The 17,534-nt window shown below is 46.2% G+C and overlaps 1 protein-coding gene across 1 annotated transcript in view; it reads left to right on the top strand.

The window, feature by feature from the left end:
* DCTN1 (dynactin subunit 1) overlaps window positions 1-17,534 on the top strand; it is a gene marked incomplete at its 3' end in the record, with an annotated part of 104,372 nt that overhangs the window by 14,778 nt on the left and 72,060 nt on the right. The window contains exons 2-3 of the mRNA XM_034772558.1: window positions 905-1,153; window positions 14,708-14,786. Of these exons, the coding sequence (XP_034628449.1) occupies window positions 905-1,153; window positions 14,708-14,786 (328 nt within the window). The remainder of the gene's footprint in view (window positions 1-904; window positions 1,154-14,707; window positions 14,787-17,534) is intronic.

Below are 17,534 nucleotides of genomic sequence, written 5' to 3'. Positions count from 1 at the left end.
CTTAAAAACGCAGTAGTGCACATTAGACTTTAACAAGCGTGGATGGGTAATTAGGAGGATACTGAATGTCTTGAAAACATAATGAGAGTTTAATGTCTGTATTTTCTGATTAACTGCTTAGTGCCTGATTTGGAGCTCTAGTAAAGCTGTGAATGGGTGCTCCTGGCCCAGAGGTTGTCTCCTAAATCCACACAGATAGGCTGCTAGTTATCAAATATCAGACATGGACCAGCTATGTCTCTTTGAGGAGAGGTAGGAAAGCATGATGCTGTGGAAGAGGAGGGTTCACAAACCCAACAGCCCTGGTTATAGGGGCCTCTAATGCTAGAGGCTAGGGGCAGGGAGATAAAATCGTCTCTTCTGAGACCGTGATCCTGTGCCTCCCGCACTGGAAGATGATCTGTGACCGTCTGTCACAGTGTCAGATGTATATGGTGACTTGCTAAAGGGCTACTGCTTCATATTGGTCTTTCCCAAAGCCACTGAATGGATCTTCCAAAAATATATACTGTATATGTGCTTTGGGTGTGTATTAAAAACTAATAGGAGCAGTAATTAATATTTCAGAGGCTTTGCTGGTGTGCGTGATTTTAATGCTTGTGACAGCCCGAAGGTGTGAGGGCATATATTATGTTTGCTTCTGAAAATAACAAATTGTAGAAATGACTCTTCTGATGACTGGCCTACTTTGTTCAAAACCTTTTCCTCCACCTCATCTGACTCCAGGCAAAATCCTAAAATGGAAGACACATGCCGTCCTCACGTAGGTCACATCAAACGTGGTGGTTGTTTTCAGCTGAACTGAGAATGAGATTTCAGTCTCCTAAATAGTGAGAGAAATACAGTTGTTAGTAACTTCATATGTTCACTTTCTGACATTTTTATTTTCCTGCTGTTCCTCTAGGCGTCAAGTGCCGGAACCAGGATGAGTGTGGAAGCTAGTGGCAAGCCCTTGAAAGTGGGCTCCCGAGTGGAAGTCATCGGAAAGGGACACCGTGGGACAGTGGCATATGTTGGAGCCACGTTGTTTGCCACAGGAAAGTGGGTTGGAGTCATCTTGGATGACGCGAAGGGCAAGAACGATGGCACTGTGCAGGGCAGGAAATATTTCACCTGTGAAGAGAATCATGGCATCTTTGTGCGACAGTCACAGGTATGTTCTTCCTCCTGGCAGCGTGGTCTGGTCTGTGCGTGCCAGGCTGCTGCCCCTGCGTCGTCAGCCTAATGAGGGGGACTTTACACTAGGTTCAAAGGGGATAGGTGACAGAAGCCCACAGGTAAGTATAGACTAGATAAAGGTGACCTTAACAGAGGGCTAGATGTTGTGGGGGACATGGAAAATTGCAATAGGGTCAAAGGAGAAATAAGAGGGAATCCATGGGGGAATTTGTTCAAATTCAAGGAGTATGGGGAGTAAACAGGAAGAACTAGAAGTATTAGTCCACAAACTAACGTATGACTTACCCCACCCAGTCAGTCTGTGATGGCAGTTAAGTCTTATGACCGAAATATTGGTATAGAGGGGTACAGCTTGTTCAGGGTAAAAAGGGAGCAGGTGTTATACACCAAGAATATATACACTTGTTCTGAGATCCAGACGGACATGGCAGGCAGACCAGTTGAGAGTCTGTGGGTAAAGATAAAGGCGGTAAAAAATAGGGGTGATGTCATGGTGGAGGTCTACTATTGACCACCAAGTCAGGAAAAGAAGATGAATGAGGCATTCCTAGAACAAATAACAGAAATATCCAAAAGACAAGACCTGATAGGAATGGGAGATTTTAACTACCCAATCATCTGTTGGAAAAGTAATATGGCAAAACACAACATATCCAATAAGTTCTTGAAATGTATCAGGGACAACTTTTTGTTCCAGACACTGGAGGATGTAACCAAGAGGACAGCCATTTTAGACTTGGTTCTTACCCACAGGGAGGAAATGATCGCAAATCTCCAGCTGGAAGGCAATTTTGGGTGAAAGTGATCCTAAAATGATAGATTTCGTGTTTCATAGGAAAGGAAGAAGTGAAAGCAGCAGAATAAGGACAGTGGACATCAAAAAAGCAGATTTTAACAAACTCAGAGAATTGGTAGTTAAGGTCCTGTGGGGAAAAAGGTCTAAGGGAAAAAGGAGTTCAGGAGACCTGGCAGTTTCTCAAGAAGATGTTATTAAAAACACAACTGCAATCTATTCTGATGTGAAGGAAAGATAGGAAGAATAGTAAGAGGCCAACGTGGTTCCATCAGGAGCTCTTTAATGATCTGAAAATCAAAAAAGAATACTACTAAAAGTGGAAACATGGGCTGATTGTTGATAGCAAGAATAGCACAAGCATGTAACACACAAAATGAGATACACCTAGCAAGGGACAAAAAATGCAATAAGAAGATGATCTTTAAATACAATAGAAGTAAGAGACAGACAAAAGCAAATGTATGTCCTCTACTTAGCAGGGAAGATGAGCCAATAACTGATGACATCAAGAAAGCGGAAGGGTTTAATGCCCATTTTGTTTCAGTCTTCACTAAAAAGGTTAATGGTGACCAGATATTCAACACAAATAATATTAACAACCACGGAGAAGGAATGCAAACCCAAAAAAAGAAAAGAACAGGTTAAAGAATATTTAGATAAGTTAGATGTTTTCAAGTTGGGAAGGCCTGATGAAATTTATCCTAGAGTACTAGCTGAAGCAATCTCAGAACCACTAGCAGTTATCTTTGGGAACTCCTGGAGGACAGGTGGGGCCCCAGAAAACTGGAGAAGGGCAGACATAGTACCTGCCTTCAAAAGGGAGAACAAAGGACCTGAGCAATTATAGACCAGTCACCCTAACTTAGATACCTGGAAAGATACTGGAACAAATGATTAAACAATCTATTTGTAAGCACCTAGAGGATAATAGGGAGATAAGGAAGAGCCAGCATGGATTTGTCAAGAACAGATCCTGCCAAACCAACCTAATTTCCTTCTGTGACAGTGTTACTGGCCTAGTAGATTGGGGTGAGCGAAGCAATAGATGGTGATGTATCTTGATTTCAGTGAGGCTTTTGACACATTCTCATAAGCAAGCTAGGGAAATGCGGTCTAGATGGAATGACTCTAAGGTGGAGGTCACATTCTGGGGTGTGATAGAGACTTGCCCTGTAACTCTGCCTTAAAGTGCTTTGCTGCTGTAGCTCCCTTGTTTGGCTGCTCCCTGCCAGCGTACAGGCGTGCACTGTGCACTGAGTATCTGTGTGATAAACCACCCTCGGCCAGCAGCTCCGACTGGAGCAGCCTGCTTGTTGCACCAGAGCCACATTCTGGCTTCTAGCAGCTTTGGTTACACCTGGAAGATGCCCCAGTGCCCCCTGTCATTTCCCCCAAACCGTGTGCTCTGCAACGTCCAGCCCTTTCCTGGGCCATTCAAAGCCATAAGGTTCATGTGCTCCTCTGAAGAGACAAAGTGCCCAGCTTTTCGCATCAACTGGAGTCAGGCTATCACCTCAGTTCAAAGACAGCACTGGGTTGTTTAGATTAAATTAAAACAAGTTTATTAACAAAAGGCGAGAGAATTGTGAGCGAGTTCAAGTATAAAGGGCCGTGAGAAATGGCTACAAGCGAATAAAAGTGAAAAACTCTTTCTAGAGACTAAGACTTAACAATACTACAGTTTTGGTTCAAGATCAGATTCTCACCACACTACCTTCCAGCAAGATGGCTGACCACTCCCTTGGCCAGGATGCCCCCTAAAGTCCAAAGTGCTCCATTCCATTGTTGTTTTAGGTGAAAGATAATTTGGGGTCTTTGCCCCTTGTATGGTCCAGTGAACCTTTGAAATAGATTCTTCTGATGGTTACTCCCCCAAAGTAAAGTTCATTCAAGCCGTGAGAAAGATGACATGGAGTCTGTGGTGAGGGAAGTTTCATGCTGCTTTCTTCCACTGCTGGTGTTTGCTAAAATGCAGATTGATCTGTTCCGCCAATCTCCTGGCACTGCTGTGATGCTGAGTAGTTATCTTCTTCCCTTGTTAGCTTGATGGTTCTGTTTACCTTCTATGTAAATGCATTCCCATAATTTCTTAATGTACTTTGGAAGTACCTTCAAGGTGGCAGAACCATATTCCTTTGTCTAGGGAGGGGTAACTTGAACCCTGCCTGGCAGACACACTTTAAGAACATAATTCCCAACATGTTTGTAATTTTGCATTTGTCCTCCATACATATACCCCACAATAATGTTAATGATGAGTATGTTATTAGCTTTCTATTGATATCCTACTTGAGGCCTTTTAGATGCAGGTTATGATAATCATGCGGTGGGGTACGCTGAACTGGTTAGGACATCTAGAACGCTCGGCAGTGAGCCCTTTGCCCTCTTCCATTGGGAGGCTGCTAGGGTCACAGAAAGACCATACTCAGAGTAGTTATCAATGGTTCACTGTCAAATGGGGAGATCTCATCTAGTGGGATCTTGCAGGGATCAGGCCTGGGTCTGGTACTATTCAATGTTTTCATTAATGATTTGGATAATAGAGTGGAGAGTATGCTTATAAAATTTGCAGCTGAGACCAAGCTGAGAGGTGTTGTGAGCTCTTTGTAGGAGAGGATTAGAGTTCAAAACGACCTTGTCAAAATGGAGTATTGGTCTGAAATCAACAAGATGAAATCAATAAAGATAGGGCAAAATACTGCCCTTAAGAAGAAAAAATCAAATGCACAGTTACAAAATGGGGAATAGCGTCTAGGTCAGGAGTAGGCAACCTATGGCACGCGTGCCGTAGGCGGCACGTGAGCTGATTTTCAGTGGCACTCACACTGCCTGGGTCCTGGCCACCGGTCCGGGGGGCTCTGCATTTTAATTTAATTTTAAATAAAGCGTCTTACACATTTTAAAAACCTTGTTTACTTTACATACAACAATAGGTTAGTTATATATTATAAACTTATAGAAAGAGACCTTCTAAAAATGTTAAAATGTATTACTGGCATGCGAAACCTTAAATTAGAGTGAATAAATGAAGACTCGGCACACCATTTCTGAAAGATTGACGACTCCTGGTCTAGGTGATAGTACTGTTGGGAAGGTCGCTAGGCCAAGCCGGTGTTTTTCATGAAGCAGAGAATGGTGTTACAACCACCAAAACCACAGTGCGGTGGTTGTAACACTCCCAAGAGTGTCGGTATGTCTACACTGCAATAAAGGACTGTGGTTCCGAGTCGCTGAGCCCAGGTCAGTTGGCTCAGGCTGCAGGGGCTGAAGATAGCAGTGTAGGTGTTTGAGCTGGAGCCTGGGCTCTGAAACTCGATGAGGGGGTGGGTCTCGGAGCCCGGGATGTAGCTCTGCAGCCCGAGCCCCGTGAGCCTGAGTCAATCGACCTGGGCTCTGAAACTTGGTGCCACAGGTTTTTCTTTGCAGTGTGGGCATACCCTAAATGACTGTAGCAAGGAAAACTTGGGAGTGGAGGCTGGGCAGGTACCTTCAAGTGAAGCAGGAAATTACATCATTTTAAACTTGAATGAGGAATTAACTCTATGTGAGGGGTTCCCCCGGGGTGCTACCTGGAACTGGGGTACCACTGAGCCCGCCTGACCCACCAGCCTGGGCTCCCTGCTGTGACAGGCCCGCAAGGCCCCTCCAGCACACATACAGGTAGGGACACACCCAGCTTCACACAGATGCTGAGATTAGCTCTGCATGGGAAGGCTCAGCTAAGGCACCTCCCAGTTGCTAAGGCACACCCCCCGCCCCCCTCTGGAGTGTAAACCCCAAATGATACCATCTTGTGCTGCACAGAGAACGGTACAGCATAAGCTCGTGAAATTCGCCCCCTCCCTCAATGTGGAGGAAGATATGCAACAGCTTTCGGCCCCCAGTTATGATTTCCACTCACTGGTTTTAGACAAAACAAAAGCAAGTTTATTAACTACAAAACAGAGACTTTATGTGATTATAAGGGATAGCAAACAGAACAAAGCAGATTACCTAGCAAATAAACAAAAATGTTTATTTGCTAGGTAATTATTTGCTAAGCTTAATATACTAAAGAGATTGGATATGACTAGCAAATTCTCACCCTAAATGTTGTTTTAGGCAGTTTACAGAGTTTCTTGAGAGCAAGCTGCACTTGCTTGCAGCTTAAAACTCCAGGTATTCCTTTCACAGGCTAGAAACCCCTCTAGCCTGAATTCAGCCCTTCTCCCCTAGTCCAGCCTTTGTTCCTCAGGTGTTTCCAGCAGTTTCTTTGGCGGGGAGTCAGTGAAGAAACTAGATGTCGTCACTCCCCTTCCTTAAATAGCTTTTGTATATGGCGGGAACCCTTTGTCTCCAACTTTACTTCCCACGCCTTTCAGTGGAAAGACACTGGCATTCCAAGATGGAGTCCAGTACCGGGTGACTTGGTCACAGGTCCCTGTAGGGACACAGTAGCCATGACATGGAGGCTGTTTGTGGCGTCCTCAATGGGAGATTGGCATCTTCTAAGACCTATTGTTTTCCCTAATGGCCCTTCCCAGCCAGCCGTCTAGACTGATTGCATTCTGCCTAGTGGGCGTTCCCCAGGTGTAAACACATTTGTAACAGATACATAGACAATATTCCTAACTTCAGATACCAAAATGATACATGCATACAAATAAGATAATCATATTCAGTGAATCATAACCTTTTCAATGACATAGTACATGCCCTATCTTGCATAAAATACATGATAGTTATGCCATAATCATATCATAATAATATCTCTATGAAGAACATGGGGTGTAGTGTCACTTTAAACATGTATTGTTAGTAACTTGGATTTAAAGCTTTTTAACTTTTAATTTTAAATTAGTATTAGTGTTACGGTAGTGCCTGGGAGCCCGAGTCGTGGACCAGGACCCTGTTGTACGAGGCGATGTGCAAACACAGTTTTAATCCATTCACCTTTAATGGTCCCTTTGTGCAGTTTTCCAATGGAATGGCCAGCCCACTGCATCCAAGCAACGCAAAATCTTTTTAGTCCCACCCTGACAGAATGGTTGGGTTAGAGATGGCTAACCAATCCAACAGTTGTCTGACTCCTTGCCTCCAAGTGTCCTCCAGGGAAAAATTAACAGTAGTTATTCCTCACTTTAAATTTGTGGCCCTGTGGTAGCTAAGGGCGGTATGCTGAGTGAGAGCTCATTTCTGTCCTCCATCCCCAGCCATGTGAGTCTCAGCAGATGCCCCTGATCGGGCTGACCCATGTCCAAAATGTGATGGGATGTTTTTGATGGAATACATGGGAAGCCAAGCTGCAAGTAAATGGTCCGGAAGGAGGAGCCGTCAGGTGGGTTCTGAAGTCCTTTCTGACAATGATTAAAAGGGTTGTTGGTCCAGTACTGACAGACAGCGTCACAGCAATGTTCAATATCATCAAGCAAGGAGGTGCTCATTCCCAGCCATTTTGCTGGCCCTCTGGACTGGTACCTGGTCTATCAGGTGTGTCCCTTAGCCCACTCATCTGGGAAAGAAAATGTGCTAGCTTACAAGAAAAGTTTCAGGCTACAGGACCAGGATGAGTGATTGCTTAAGCAGATGTTAGTAGAGGTATTCAAGAAATGTGACAGTCCATTGGTAGATCTTTTCACACCAACCAACAATGCAAAGTGTGTTGAATCCAGAGCAGAAATGGATGCAAACTCGATCACCAGTGCATTCCTCTTAGACTGGAGCAAAGGGCTAAGTTATGCCAAGCTGTTGGTTAGAGTCTGATGGCCCTGTCTCGCACAGTCAGTATTGATACACTCTTCCTTGAGACATTGCATGGGAGTCTCTGTATCATTTACTGGTGTCACCAGTTCTCTTGTGTCAGAAAGCCTCTTGTCCTTCATCCCGCTCTGCAGTTGTTCCATCTAATTATTTGGATCCCAGAGACCATTACTGGCCTGGCCTGTTTTGTGGGAGTTTGACAAATTCTGCTACGTTCCAGGAAAGTGTCTCTTAAAATGTTCTTCCTGGAAGTGGAAGGGACTTATTCCGAGCAGCAGATAGCTATCTGTGCCTGTGCTTTTGTCTCCATATCTTTCTCTTGGATTATTTGTTGCACACTCTTTCAGTCTCTCCTCCTCTTCGGGCAAGGTGCACCAGCTGTCCTGTTTAAAGGAGTTACTCTTCAGTACCTGCAGTGCATTGCTTCTGCCTGGGCACACCTGTGAGCTATACAGGGAAGGGACACATCCCACTAGCGTGCAGAGGCTGGCGAGTAACCGCTATTTCCCCAGATTTAAAACTTGGCTTTAAATTGTGAGGCAGGTTTGACTTTGCCTGGGAGCACAGTTGCCGCTACAAGCGGAATTCTGAAGCAGCCGCAAGGACTTGGATCCTTTTAGAGCGGCAAATGCAGCATGGCAGCTGTGAGCTGGGGAGGGTGGACTCCAAATCCATGAGTGGTTTAAAATGTCTGCTCCGTATGAAAGGAGCATGCTGCTTCATAACGTCTTGGGCTGTTCTTAGAGCCTGGCCCTGTAAGAGTGTGTATTCACTTCTTTTTTATAATGCTCCTTTCTGTGGCGCGTGACTGGCTCCAGCCTGAGAGCTCAGAAAGAGAGCAGAGGAGGAGAATCAATCTGTAATAACGACTAGAAGCAGCTTTGGAGAGAGAGGTGCCCACTGCTGTTCAGTTCTTTCCTCATCCAGCAGTTAGATGGTTAAGAACATTGATCGTTTTGTGTTTGTCTTGCTTTTGGGGGAGGTTGGGGATTGGCACAAACTGGGGCTATCTGAGAGTCTGGGTGGCTGAACGTCTTGTTCCCTGTTTTCTGTAATGAATTTTTTTCTGATGCTGCTAGGGAGCACTGCTCGGTTGCTATAGCAATGTTGTCAGCTGGAATTGGAGTTTGCTGCAGGTTAGGTCTCTTGTCATGAGAAGAGAAGATGCAAGCACATTGTGGGGCTAGGAGTGGTGTTGTGCTGTGTGTGCTGCTTTCTCTGTTACTTGTTCTGTGCACCGCTTAGAGTGCATAAGCAAGGGCTCACACCTATCATTAGGGTTCCAGTTTTCAGTTTAAATCAAAAGCAACCACTAAAACACCAATGTTAATTTTTGAAGGATCAGTTTAAAAAAAATAAATCAGAAAATGACAAGGTTCTTTTAGAGGCGCTTGCAACAGAATTCATGTCCTGCTCATGTTCTCGGCTATAAATGAAACTAGTGCTTCACCCCCATGCTTCGTCTCTAGGTCACCCTCAAAAGCCACTGCCACATCGCTACTCTGTGGTTACGTGCAATGTGGGACCGTGGGATGTTAACCATAAACGAGGCTCTCCTGAGCAGCGTTCTAACTTTGTAATTTTTTTTTTTGCTAATAAAACAGATTTTTAATCAAATTGATGTAACCACAGTCCTGTTAAACCCATAAAAACTATTTCTTGGAATATACAAGGCCCAAAGAAACTTTCCTCACTCTCCCCTCCAAAAAACCAACCAACCAAACCCTACCCCATTGCAAATGAGTGCAAATAGAAACTGCATCCATAAAACACAGCAGTAGTCTTCTAACTTGTTTGTGGAGCATTAGCTTCAAAAACAGACTGTTCATAAAAACAAAGTCTCAGATCTTAAATATACCAGGCAGAATAAGTGTCTTGGAGCTGATAAATCCCTTTAGGAAAAACAAACTCTATGGTAAGCTGGGAGAAAGTGCTAACCTCTTCCAGAGGCCTTGCCTGCACCTTTAACGTAGGTCAATTTAGCTATGTAGCTCCGGGGTGTGAAATAGTCACACTCCGGAGAGACCTAGTTCAATCCGTCTAAGCTCCAGTGTAGACACCATTCAGCCAATGGAAGAATTCTACCATTGATCAAGCTACGGCCTCTCAAGCGAGTGGGTTTACTATAGGAATGAAAGCCCGTCACTATAGCAGGTGTCTGCGCTCCAGCACCACGGCTGTAGCTGTGCCTCTGTGGTGCTTGTAGCGTAGATACACACAGAGAGAGTGAGCCCGTATCGGGCCTCAGCTCAAGGCTGCTCTGCTGATCCCCAGCGCCATGGCAAGCTGTTATAAAGTCTCTCCTATGGCTTGTGCACACTAACGATGCCTTTACTTGTCCAGAGGGAAGTAGGTATATTAAAAAAACTAATAATGGCGGCTGGAGCAGTGGTGATTGCCCTGTGATAAAGCAGCATTCTGCAGCTTCCATCTGGATGGCAGGGGTTTGTCCCTCTGCATGAATGAGGTGACCAGGAATTTCTGGGCTCCCTGCTCCGTGATTTTTCCAGGGACTGAGGTGAGACTGACTGGTCTGTAGTTCCCTGGATTCTCCTTCTTCCCTTTTTGAAAGATGAGCACTATATTTGCCTTTTTCCAATTGTCTGGGACCTCCCCTGATCATCACAAGTTTTCAAAGATAATGGCCAATGGCTCTGCAATCACATCAGCCAACTCCCTCAGATGCATTAGATCCGGCCCCATGGACTTGTGCATGTTCAGCTTTTCTAAAAAGTCTTTAAGCTGTTCTTTCACCACAGAGGGGTGGTCGCCTCCTCCCCATACTGTGCTGCCCAGTGCAGCAGTCTGGGAGCTGACTTTGTCTGGGCAGACCAAGACAAAAAAAGCATTGAGTACTTCAGCTTTTTCCACATCCTCTGTCAGTAGGTTGCCTCCCCCATTCAGTAAGGGTCCCACACTTTCCCTTACCACCTTCTTGTTGCTAATCTACCTGTAGAAACCCTTCTTGCTATCCTTCACATCCCTTGCTAGCTGCAACTCCAAGTGTGATTACGCTGTGATTACCCTTCCTGATTACACCCCTGCATGCTCCAGCAATATTTTTGTACTCCTTCCATGCCATCTGTCCAAATTTCCACTTCTTGTAAGCTTCCTTTTCGTGTTTAAGCTCACTGAAGATTTCGCTGTTAAACCAAGCTGGTCGCCTGTCATATTTGCTATTCTTTCTGTACATCGGGATGGTTTGTTCCTGCACCCTCAATAAGACTTCTCTAAAATACAGCCAGCTCTCCTAGACTCCTTTCCCCCTCATATTAGCCTCCCAGGGGATCCTGCCCATCAGTTCCCTAGGGAGTCAAAGTCTGCTTTTCTGAAGTCCAGGGTCCGTATTCTGCTGCTCTCCTTTCTTCCTTTTGTCAGGATCCTGAACGCGACCAATCCATGGTCACCGCTGCCCAGGTTGCCACCCATTTCTAATTCCTCTACCAATTCTTCCCTGTTTGTGAGCAGCAGGTCAAGAGGAGCACGGCCCCTAGTTGGTTCCTCCAGCACTTGCAACAGGAAGTTGTCCCCAACACTGTCCAAAAACTTCCTGGATTGTCTGTTCACTGCTGTATTGCTCTCCCAGCAAATGTCAGGTGATGAAGTCCCCCATGAGAACCAGGACCTGTGATCTGGAAACTTCTGTTAGTTGCCGGAAGAAAGCCTCGTCCACCTCATCCTCCTGGTCTGGTGGTCTATAGCAGACTCCCACCACATCACCCTTGTTGTTCTTGCCTCTAAACTTAACCCAAAGATTCTCAACAGGCTTTTCTCCAGTTTCATACTGGAGCTCTGAGCAATCATACTGCTCTCTTACATACAGTGCAACTCCCCCACCTTTTCTTCCCGGCCTGTCCTTCCTGAACAGTTTATACCCATCCATGACAGTGCTCCAGTCATGTGAGTTACCCCACCAAGTCTCTGTTCCAATCACATCATAGTTCCTTGACTGTGCCAGGACTTCCAGTTCTCTCTGCTTGTTTCCCAGGCTTCTTGCGTTCATGTACAGGCACCTAAGATAACTAGCTGATTGCCCTGCTTTCTCAGTATGAATCAGGAGGCCTCCCCTGTTACACCCTCTTCCTTGTGTTTCCTCCCGGTATCCCACTTACCTCCGGGCTTAGGTCACCATCCCTCGGCGAACCTAGTTTAAAACCCTCCTTACTAGGTTAGCCAGCCTGCCTGCGAAGAGGTGCTTCCTGCTCTTCGTTAGGTGGATTCCTTCTCTTCCTTCCTTCCAAACAATTCTGCCTGGTGGGCTGAAAGGGAGCTGGAAACACCAGCTTCCAAACTCCTGGGGTCTTGGGTCCCCATTAGCCCACCAGGCAGGAGGCTGGACGTACAGGGTGCCTGGCAGCATGCCAGATGGGATGCCGAGTTGCTAGGCGGACGAGCTGGCAGGAGACTTGGCTGTCTGGATACCTGTCTGGATTCTGTTGGAGCTTCGTCAAAATCATACCGTCTTTGCGACGTTTCTGTTTAGGTGAATCTGCCATCCCTGATGCAGACCTGTTCTGCTGGAGGATTTCCAGGCAGCTGTAGTGAGCAGCCGGGCTGGATTGGAACTGAGTGCCTCCTAGCCAGTACTGAATGGAAGTTAATGGAGGGAATTTGGGTTTGATACAGCAGGAGGAGGAGAGGCTGACTTGTTTTGTAAATGGACATTGAGGGGCTTAGATCTGGCATCCTGGTAAGCTGCCGCAGGAGACTGTAGGTACCAGACCCAAGCATGGAAATGGTGTAGGGAGAGCCACTGTTGTTTCCCTGCTCTTTGTTTCTGACCGTGCCTTTCCCATCCGTTTCCCTGTACTGCTCACCAAAGGCCTGGAACAGCACTGCGAGCAACTGTGTCAACACGGATGTGTTTCCTGCGCATGTTTTGGCAGCTTTAAAATACTTGGGATTTCCGTTCACTGGGTCAGGGATTTTAAGCATCAGAGTCCTCCTAGAACAGGTGGAGACCTTAGAGTTTGTCACCAGGTACAGTAGTGCTGATTCCCATGCCATGGAGAGGGCTGATGGCTGTAGGCAGAGCAATCCTAGCTATGTCTCAGCACCATGTCCTGTACGTTACTGTGCTTTTCTAAACTAAAAAATAACCACTCCCCCCCGCAGCTCTAATTCCTCACTTTCCGCTTCATGTCACTTACTGACAGTCCGGGGATCCCAGAGTGCTTTACAGACCATGTACTGTTGGGGGCACTTCACCCACCTCTGGGACGGAAATGCAGCCTCCGTTCTATTCTAGCCCCACTGCAAAGCTGTTTTGTTAGTGGCGTGGAAGGAGAAATGACAATTCATGTATTCAGTTAAAATCGCAGGAGGAATTTAGGACGGCGGAATGTGATTATTCGTGAGGGAACTCAGACCCTTCTGGGGCAAGTGCCAGGGGGACCTTTAAGTGATCAGCGCCTGTTTGTCTCCTCCTGAAATCAGGGTGGTGATAAAATACAACTGTAGGAAAACAGTCCTAAACACTGATCTGTCACTGCTGGTCATCCCATGCCCAGTGTATCTAACCCCACCTGTACTAGACAGACGAGTCAGAGGTGCTTAGAATTCCTAGGCTCATTTTTGATGACCTCGGCTGTATGAGGGAGTGGGAAGCCCCATTATCAAGACGATATAATCTCCTCCTAGGATGGATTCCTGTAAGCCAAGTGAAAAGTTCTCCCTTGTGCACTGCTGAGATGGCTCAAAAGCCTCCCCTTTACAGAACTCACCAAAAGAGGTCAGCAGCACGTGGCTTTCATTGGAGAGGTGCCCTGTCAGCCCCTTTTCCACCTTCTTTTAAACACTGCTCTGAGTATTTTCGCTGCCTTTGATGGCGTTGTCATTATTTCTATAGCGTAGAGCAGTGGCTCTCAGCCAGGGGTACACAGGGGTCTTCTGGGGGGGACATCAACTCACCTAGAGACTTGCCTACTTTTACAACAGGCTACATAAAAAGCACTAGTGAAGTCAGTACAAACTCAAATTTCATACAGACAATGACTTGTTTATACTGCTCTATATACTATACACTGAAATGGAAGAACAGTATTTATATTCTAATTGATTTATAATTATATGGTAAAAATGAGAAAGTCGGCAATTTTTCAGTACTAGTGGGCTGACACACTTTGGTATTTTTATGCCTGATTTTGTAAGCAGATAGTTTTTAAGTGAGGTGAAACTTGGGGTACACAAGACAAATCAGACTCCTGCAAGGGGTACAGTAGTCTGTCTGGAAAGGTTGAGAGCCACTGGCATAGCGTCTCATTAAAATACCTCTTCCTGCTTGTTTATCTGGTGTCCTGGGCACCGTACCTACATAGGAACCACTTACAGACTGGCAGGCTACCGCAGAGGTGCCTGCTTGTTAACAAACCTCCTATCCTCCGTTATTTGTCAGTCAAGAGCCTGGCCAAAAAGATTGTTTAAAAAGACCCCTAGGACACCTGTGCTTTAGTTTTCATAGCATTGCCCCAAACCTGAGACCGTGTCTGCTTTCAGGTGCTGGATTCTCCCTGAGAGCGTGGCAGCTTTCACTAGGACCTCTGTGGTGATTGTATTGGTGTTCTGAGCCCTCACAGGTTGCTACATCTTGGAGAAAAGCAGCTTTTCGTACTGAGGAGTGTGGGAGTCTTTACAATTCTGTTCAGCTCAGATAAAATATACTTTAAAAACAAATCCTAGCTTCTCCTTATCGCTCAGAAACTTAAACTGATCGACAGACCAAAAGTCATTAGCTTGGCTTGGACTGAAGTAGATAGCGACCTGTAAACTGCTTTAGACTGCCTGGGCAACTGGGTCCTCAAATCCACAATGGGTTTCTAGTCCATTTTAAATATAAGTTTTCAGGAAGTTGGTGAGGGAGGAACACCAAGAAATGAGATTAAAAAATCAGCACAAAGTGAAGTCTGTTGTGTTAAAGCCCGAACTCCAGAATGGGGCTGCTGCGTGTTCATGCCACTTCTCGCTGGTAACATTGAATTTATTCCATTTATTCAGATCCAGATTTTTGAAGATGGAGCAGATACAACATCTCCAGAAACCCCAGAATCTTCTGCCTCAAAGGTCCCCAAAAGAGGTATGGTTCACTCGTCTTTCTTACGAGTCCTTATCTCCCTTCATTCCAGCCCAAGAGGAATCCATATGTCAGACATCCAGCATTGCCTGGAATTGGAGCTTTTGGGGAAATCTTCACCCATCCCTTCTACCTTTTCTCCTGCCAGAGGGGAGTCTCTGCTGGGGCACGTGGAGGTGCAAGCATAGCACTTACTGGTGCACCGCTCCTTTAGTTTAGCTTTCCAAGGGCATCTCAACAAGCTCCCAGGGAAAGGCTATAAAGGCCACCCAGGATCCCCACTAAGGGCTGGATCCAGAGCCCTCTGAAGTTGTTGGGAGGCTGCTGTCAAGTTTGCCATCATGCAGGTAAGGTTAGGATTAAGTCCAGGGTGGCGAGAACATCACTGATTTCTTCCTCAAGTCCTCGAGCGTTCAGTGGTATTGAAATCCACACCGGCTTAAGCTCAAGTAGAATGCTGGTGGGCGATAGGTAAGTGAGGCAAGGAGCATGTCCATAACTGCCTGGAGAAAGGCAGTCTAAGTGAAACGGTCCAGAACTAGCCTCCAGTGGTAAGGGGGCCGGGCAGTGGGTGGCAGCTTGTTTTTTTTAAAATGTTGCTGCCTTTTAATGTCATTAGGCCTCTGTTTGTCCCTGTAGGATGAGCCTGTCATCCCATTTCTGTCTCCTCTCTAAATAGTCCCTAATGTTCAGTCTCTCCTCACATGGAAGTCTTTCTAGGCCTCTATTCATCCCCATTGCCCTTTGTCGTCCTTCCCCCTCCCACCCAGCCATTTCTGCTGCATTCTTCTTGAGGAGATGACTAGAACGGAACGCAGTATCCAGGGAGAGCGTCCCCCGGAGTTAGCCAGTAGTATTAGAATAGCGGCAGGATTTGCTCACCCTGTTCCTAATGGTTTGTTTGCTGCTTCACACTGAGGAGTCGCTCTCACTGAACTGCTTACTGTGATCTCCAGGTCTCTCTCTTCCCGAAGTGCTGGGTTTCCAGTGCCGTGTGAGCTGTGTCAGGCAGTTCAGGTAGTACCTTCCCATGTGCATTACCTTGCCCTGAATGTCATTGGCCATTGTGCTGCCCCGTTGTTTAGCTTTCATAGATCCCTCTGGAGCTCCTCATTTGAGAGAGATTCTGGAGAAAGGCTTGTAGATTGTGAGTTGGACTTTGCCTACCTCCTGGTGGGGAGTGAGCTCCAGTTTGCCCTGCTTTCTCCAGCCCTGGTAGCTGGACTCCTGTACCTTGAGGCATCCCAGCGAGTGCTGTGTGAAGAAGTAAGAGGTTGGGGGAGAAGAAGAGCTCGTGAGAAGCCAGAGAGGCTAGAGTGGTGGATATTGACAGAGGGATCTGGGGAATTGCCTCAGAAAATGAGGGACGGACACACACACACACACACACACACACACACACACACACACACACACACACACACACACACACACACACACACACACACACACACACACACACCCCCTCTCTGAACTAGTGTGTGAACAGTGAGGCGCAGTCACTGGCTGGGTCAGAGGGATAAGACAGGTGTTTGAGATGAGTAGCTCAAACGTGTGAGCTGTAGAGGTGATGGTGGGAGACCAAGAAGAAGGTGGAAGGGGTCAAAGCACACAGGGTCGGCTGCAGTGCTCTTTGGAGAAGCAAAATACAGACACATGAAGCGTGGCTGCATGCCAGGGAGTTTCCATAGAAACAGCAGCGTCTGCTGCAGTCTCTGCCTCTGCAGTATACGATGCAGAGATTTCAATTCCCATAAATCTAGCACCTTCTCTGCTAAAAGGAATAAAGGTGTAAGAAGCACAGTGGGGATGGTTGGGGTCTTTGATTTATGAGCTGCTTCTATAGTGTCTGTTATCTGGGCAGCTGATGCCTCATTTCACCTTAATACACGCACGCAAACAGAGTGCTACCCACAATGAATGCCATACAAACAGCTACCATGGCTGCAAGCCACAATATCAGACCCATCAAATATCCAGGAACAAAACAAAGGATGAAATTTACCCAAACAAATCCTTCTCCTGTGCTTAGTACACACAACTTCTGCACTTAACTCAAGGTTGTATGCTAAAATTGTACATTTTGATCATGTCTACGCACACCTGTACATGGGAATCGCTTTGCTCACCACTAAACTATAGCTGTCTCTGGAGTGGAATGCAGCAGCTGTTTAACAGAGTATATCAAAGATACAAACCGTTCAGGACAGGGGGTGAAGAAAAATCCCGAATCCAAGTGAAAATGCCAGGGCCCTTTATGTCGAATTGAATTTCAGCCCAGACTCCAGCGTTTGCACCAGTTCATGTAAATGCCAGGACACCCTTGATTGTCAGAGTTGGTCAGGAGCTCTCTTTGCTGTTTTATAGAGGAAACCGCAAACGGAGCCCCTGGCCAACTATGACAGACACAACCCCTCATAACGACCTATGGGGCTTTAACGTGATCATTCAAGGAAGAATGCCAGCTACAGAATAGTCAACGTATGCTACAGGATATTGGATTCTCCTGGGCGGTCTCCCATTCTAGTAGTGAGAAAGCCTGACCCTGATCAGTTGGAGCCTGACAGGATCACAGCCCCAGAAGCATTCAGCTCTCTCCACGCATTACATTGTAATCTAGATCTTCAAGGTTAAACTCAGACAACTGCACAGATACGTTTGAGTGTGCAACTTACATGTGTGTGCAAATCAAGTATTGTGCAACCTCTCTTGAGGGATCGACAAGCATTGGTTGCTGAACAGAGATGGTCA

The sequence above is a fragment of the Trachemys scripta genome, chromosome 5 (genome assembly GCF_013100865.1).
Source record: "Trachemys scripta elegans isolate TJP31775 chromosome 5, CAS_Tse_1.0, whole genome shotgun sequence".
Taxonomy (NCBI): domain Eukaryota; kingdom Metazoa; phylum Chordata; order Testudines; family Emydidae; genus Trachemys; species Trachemys scripta.
The sequence above is the reverse complement of the archived record's forward strand: the minus strand, read 5'-3'. Positions and strand labels throughout refer to the sequence as shown.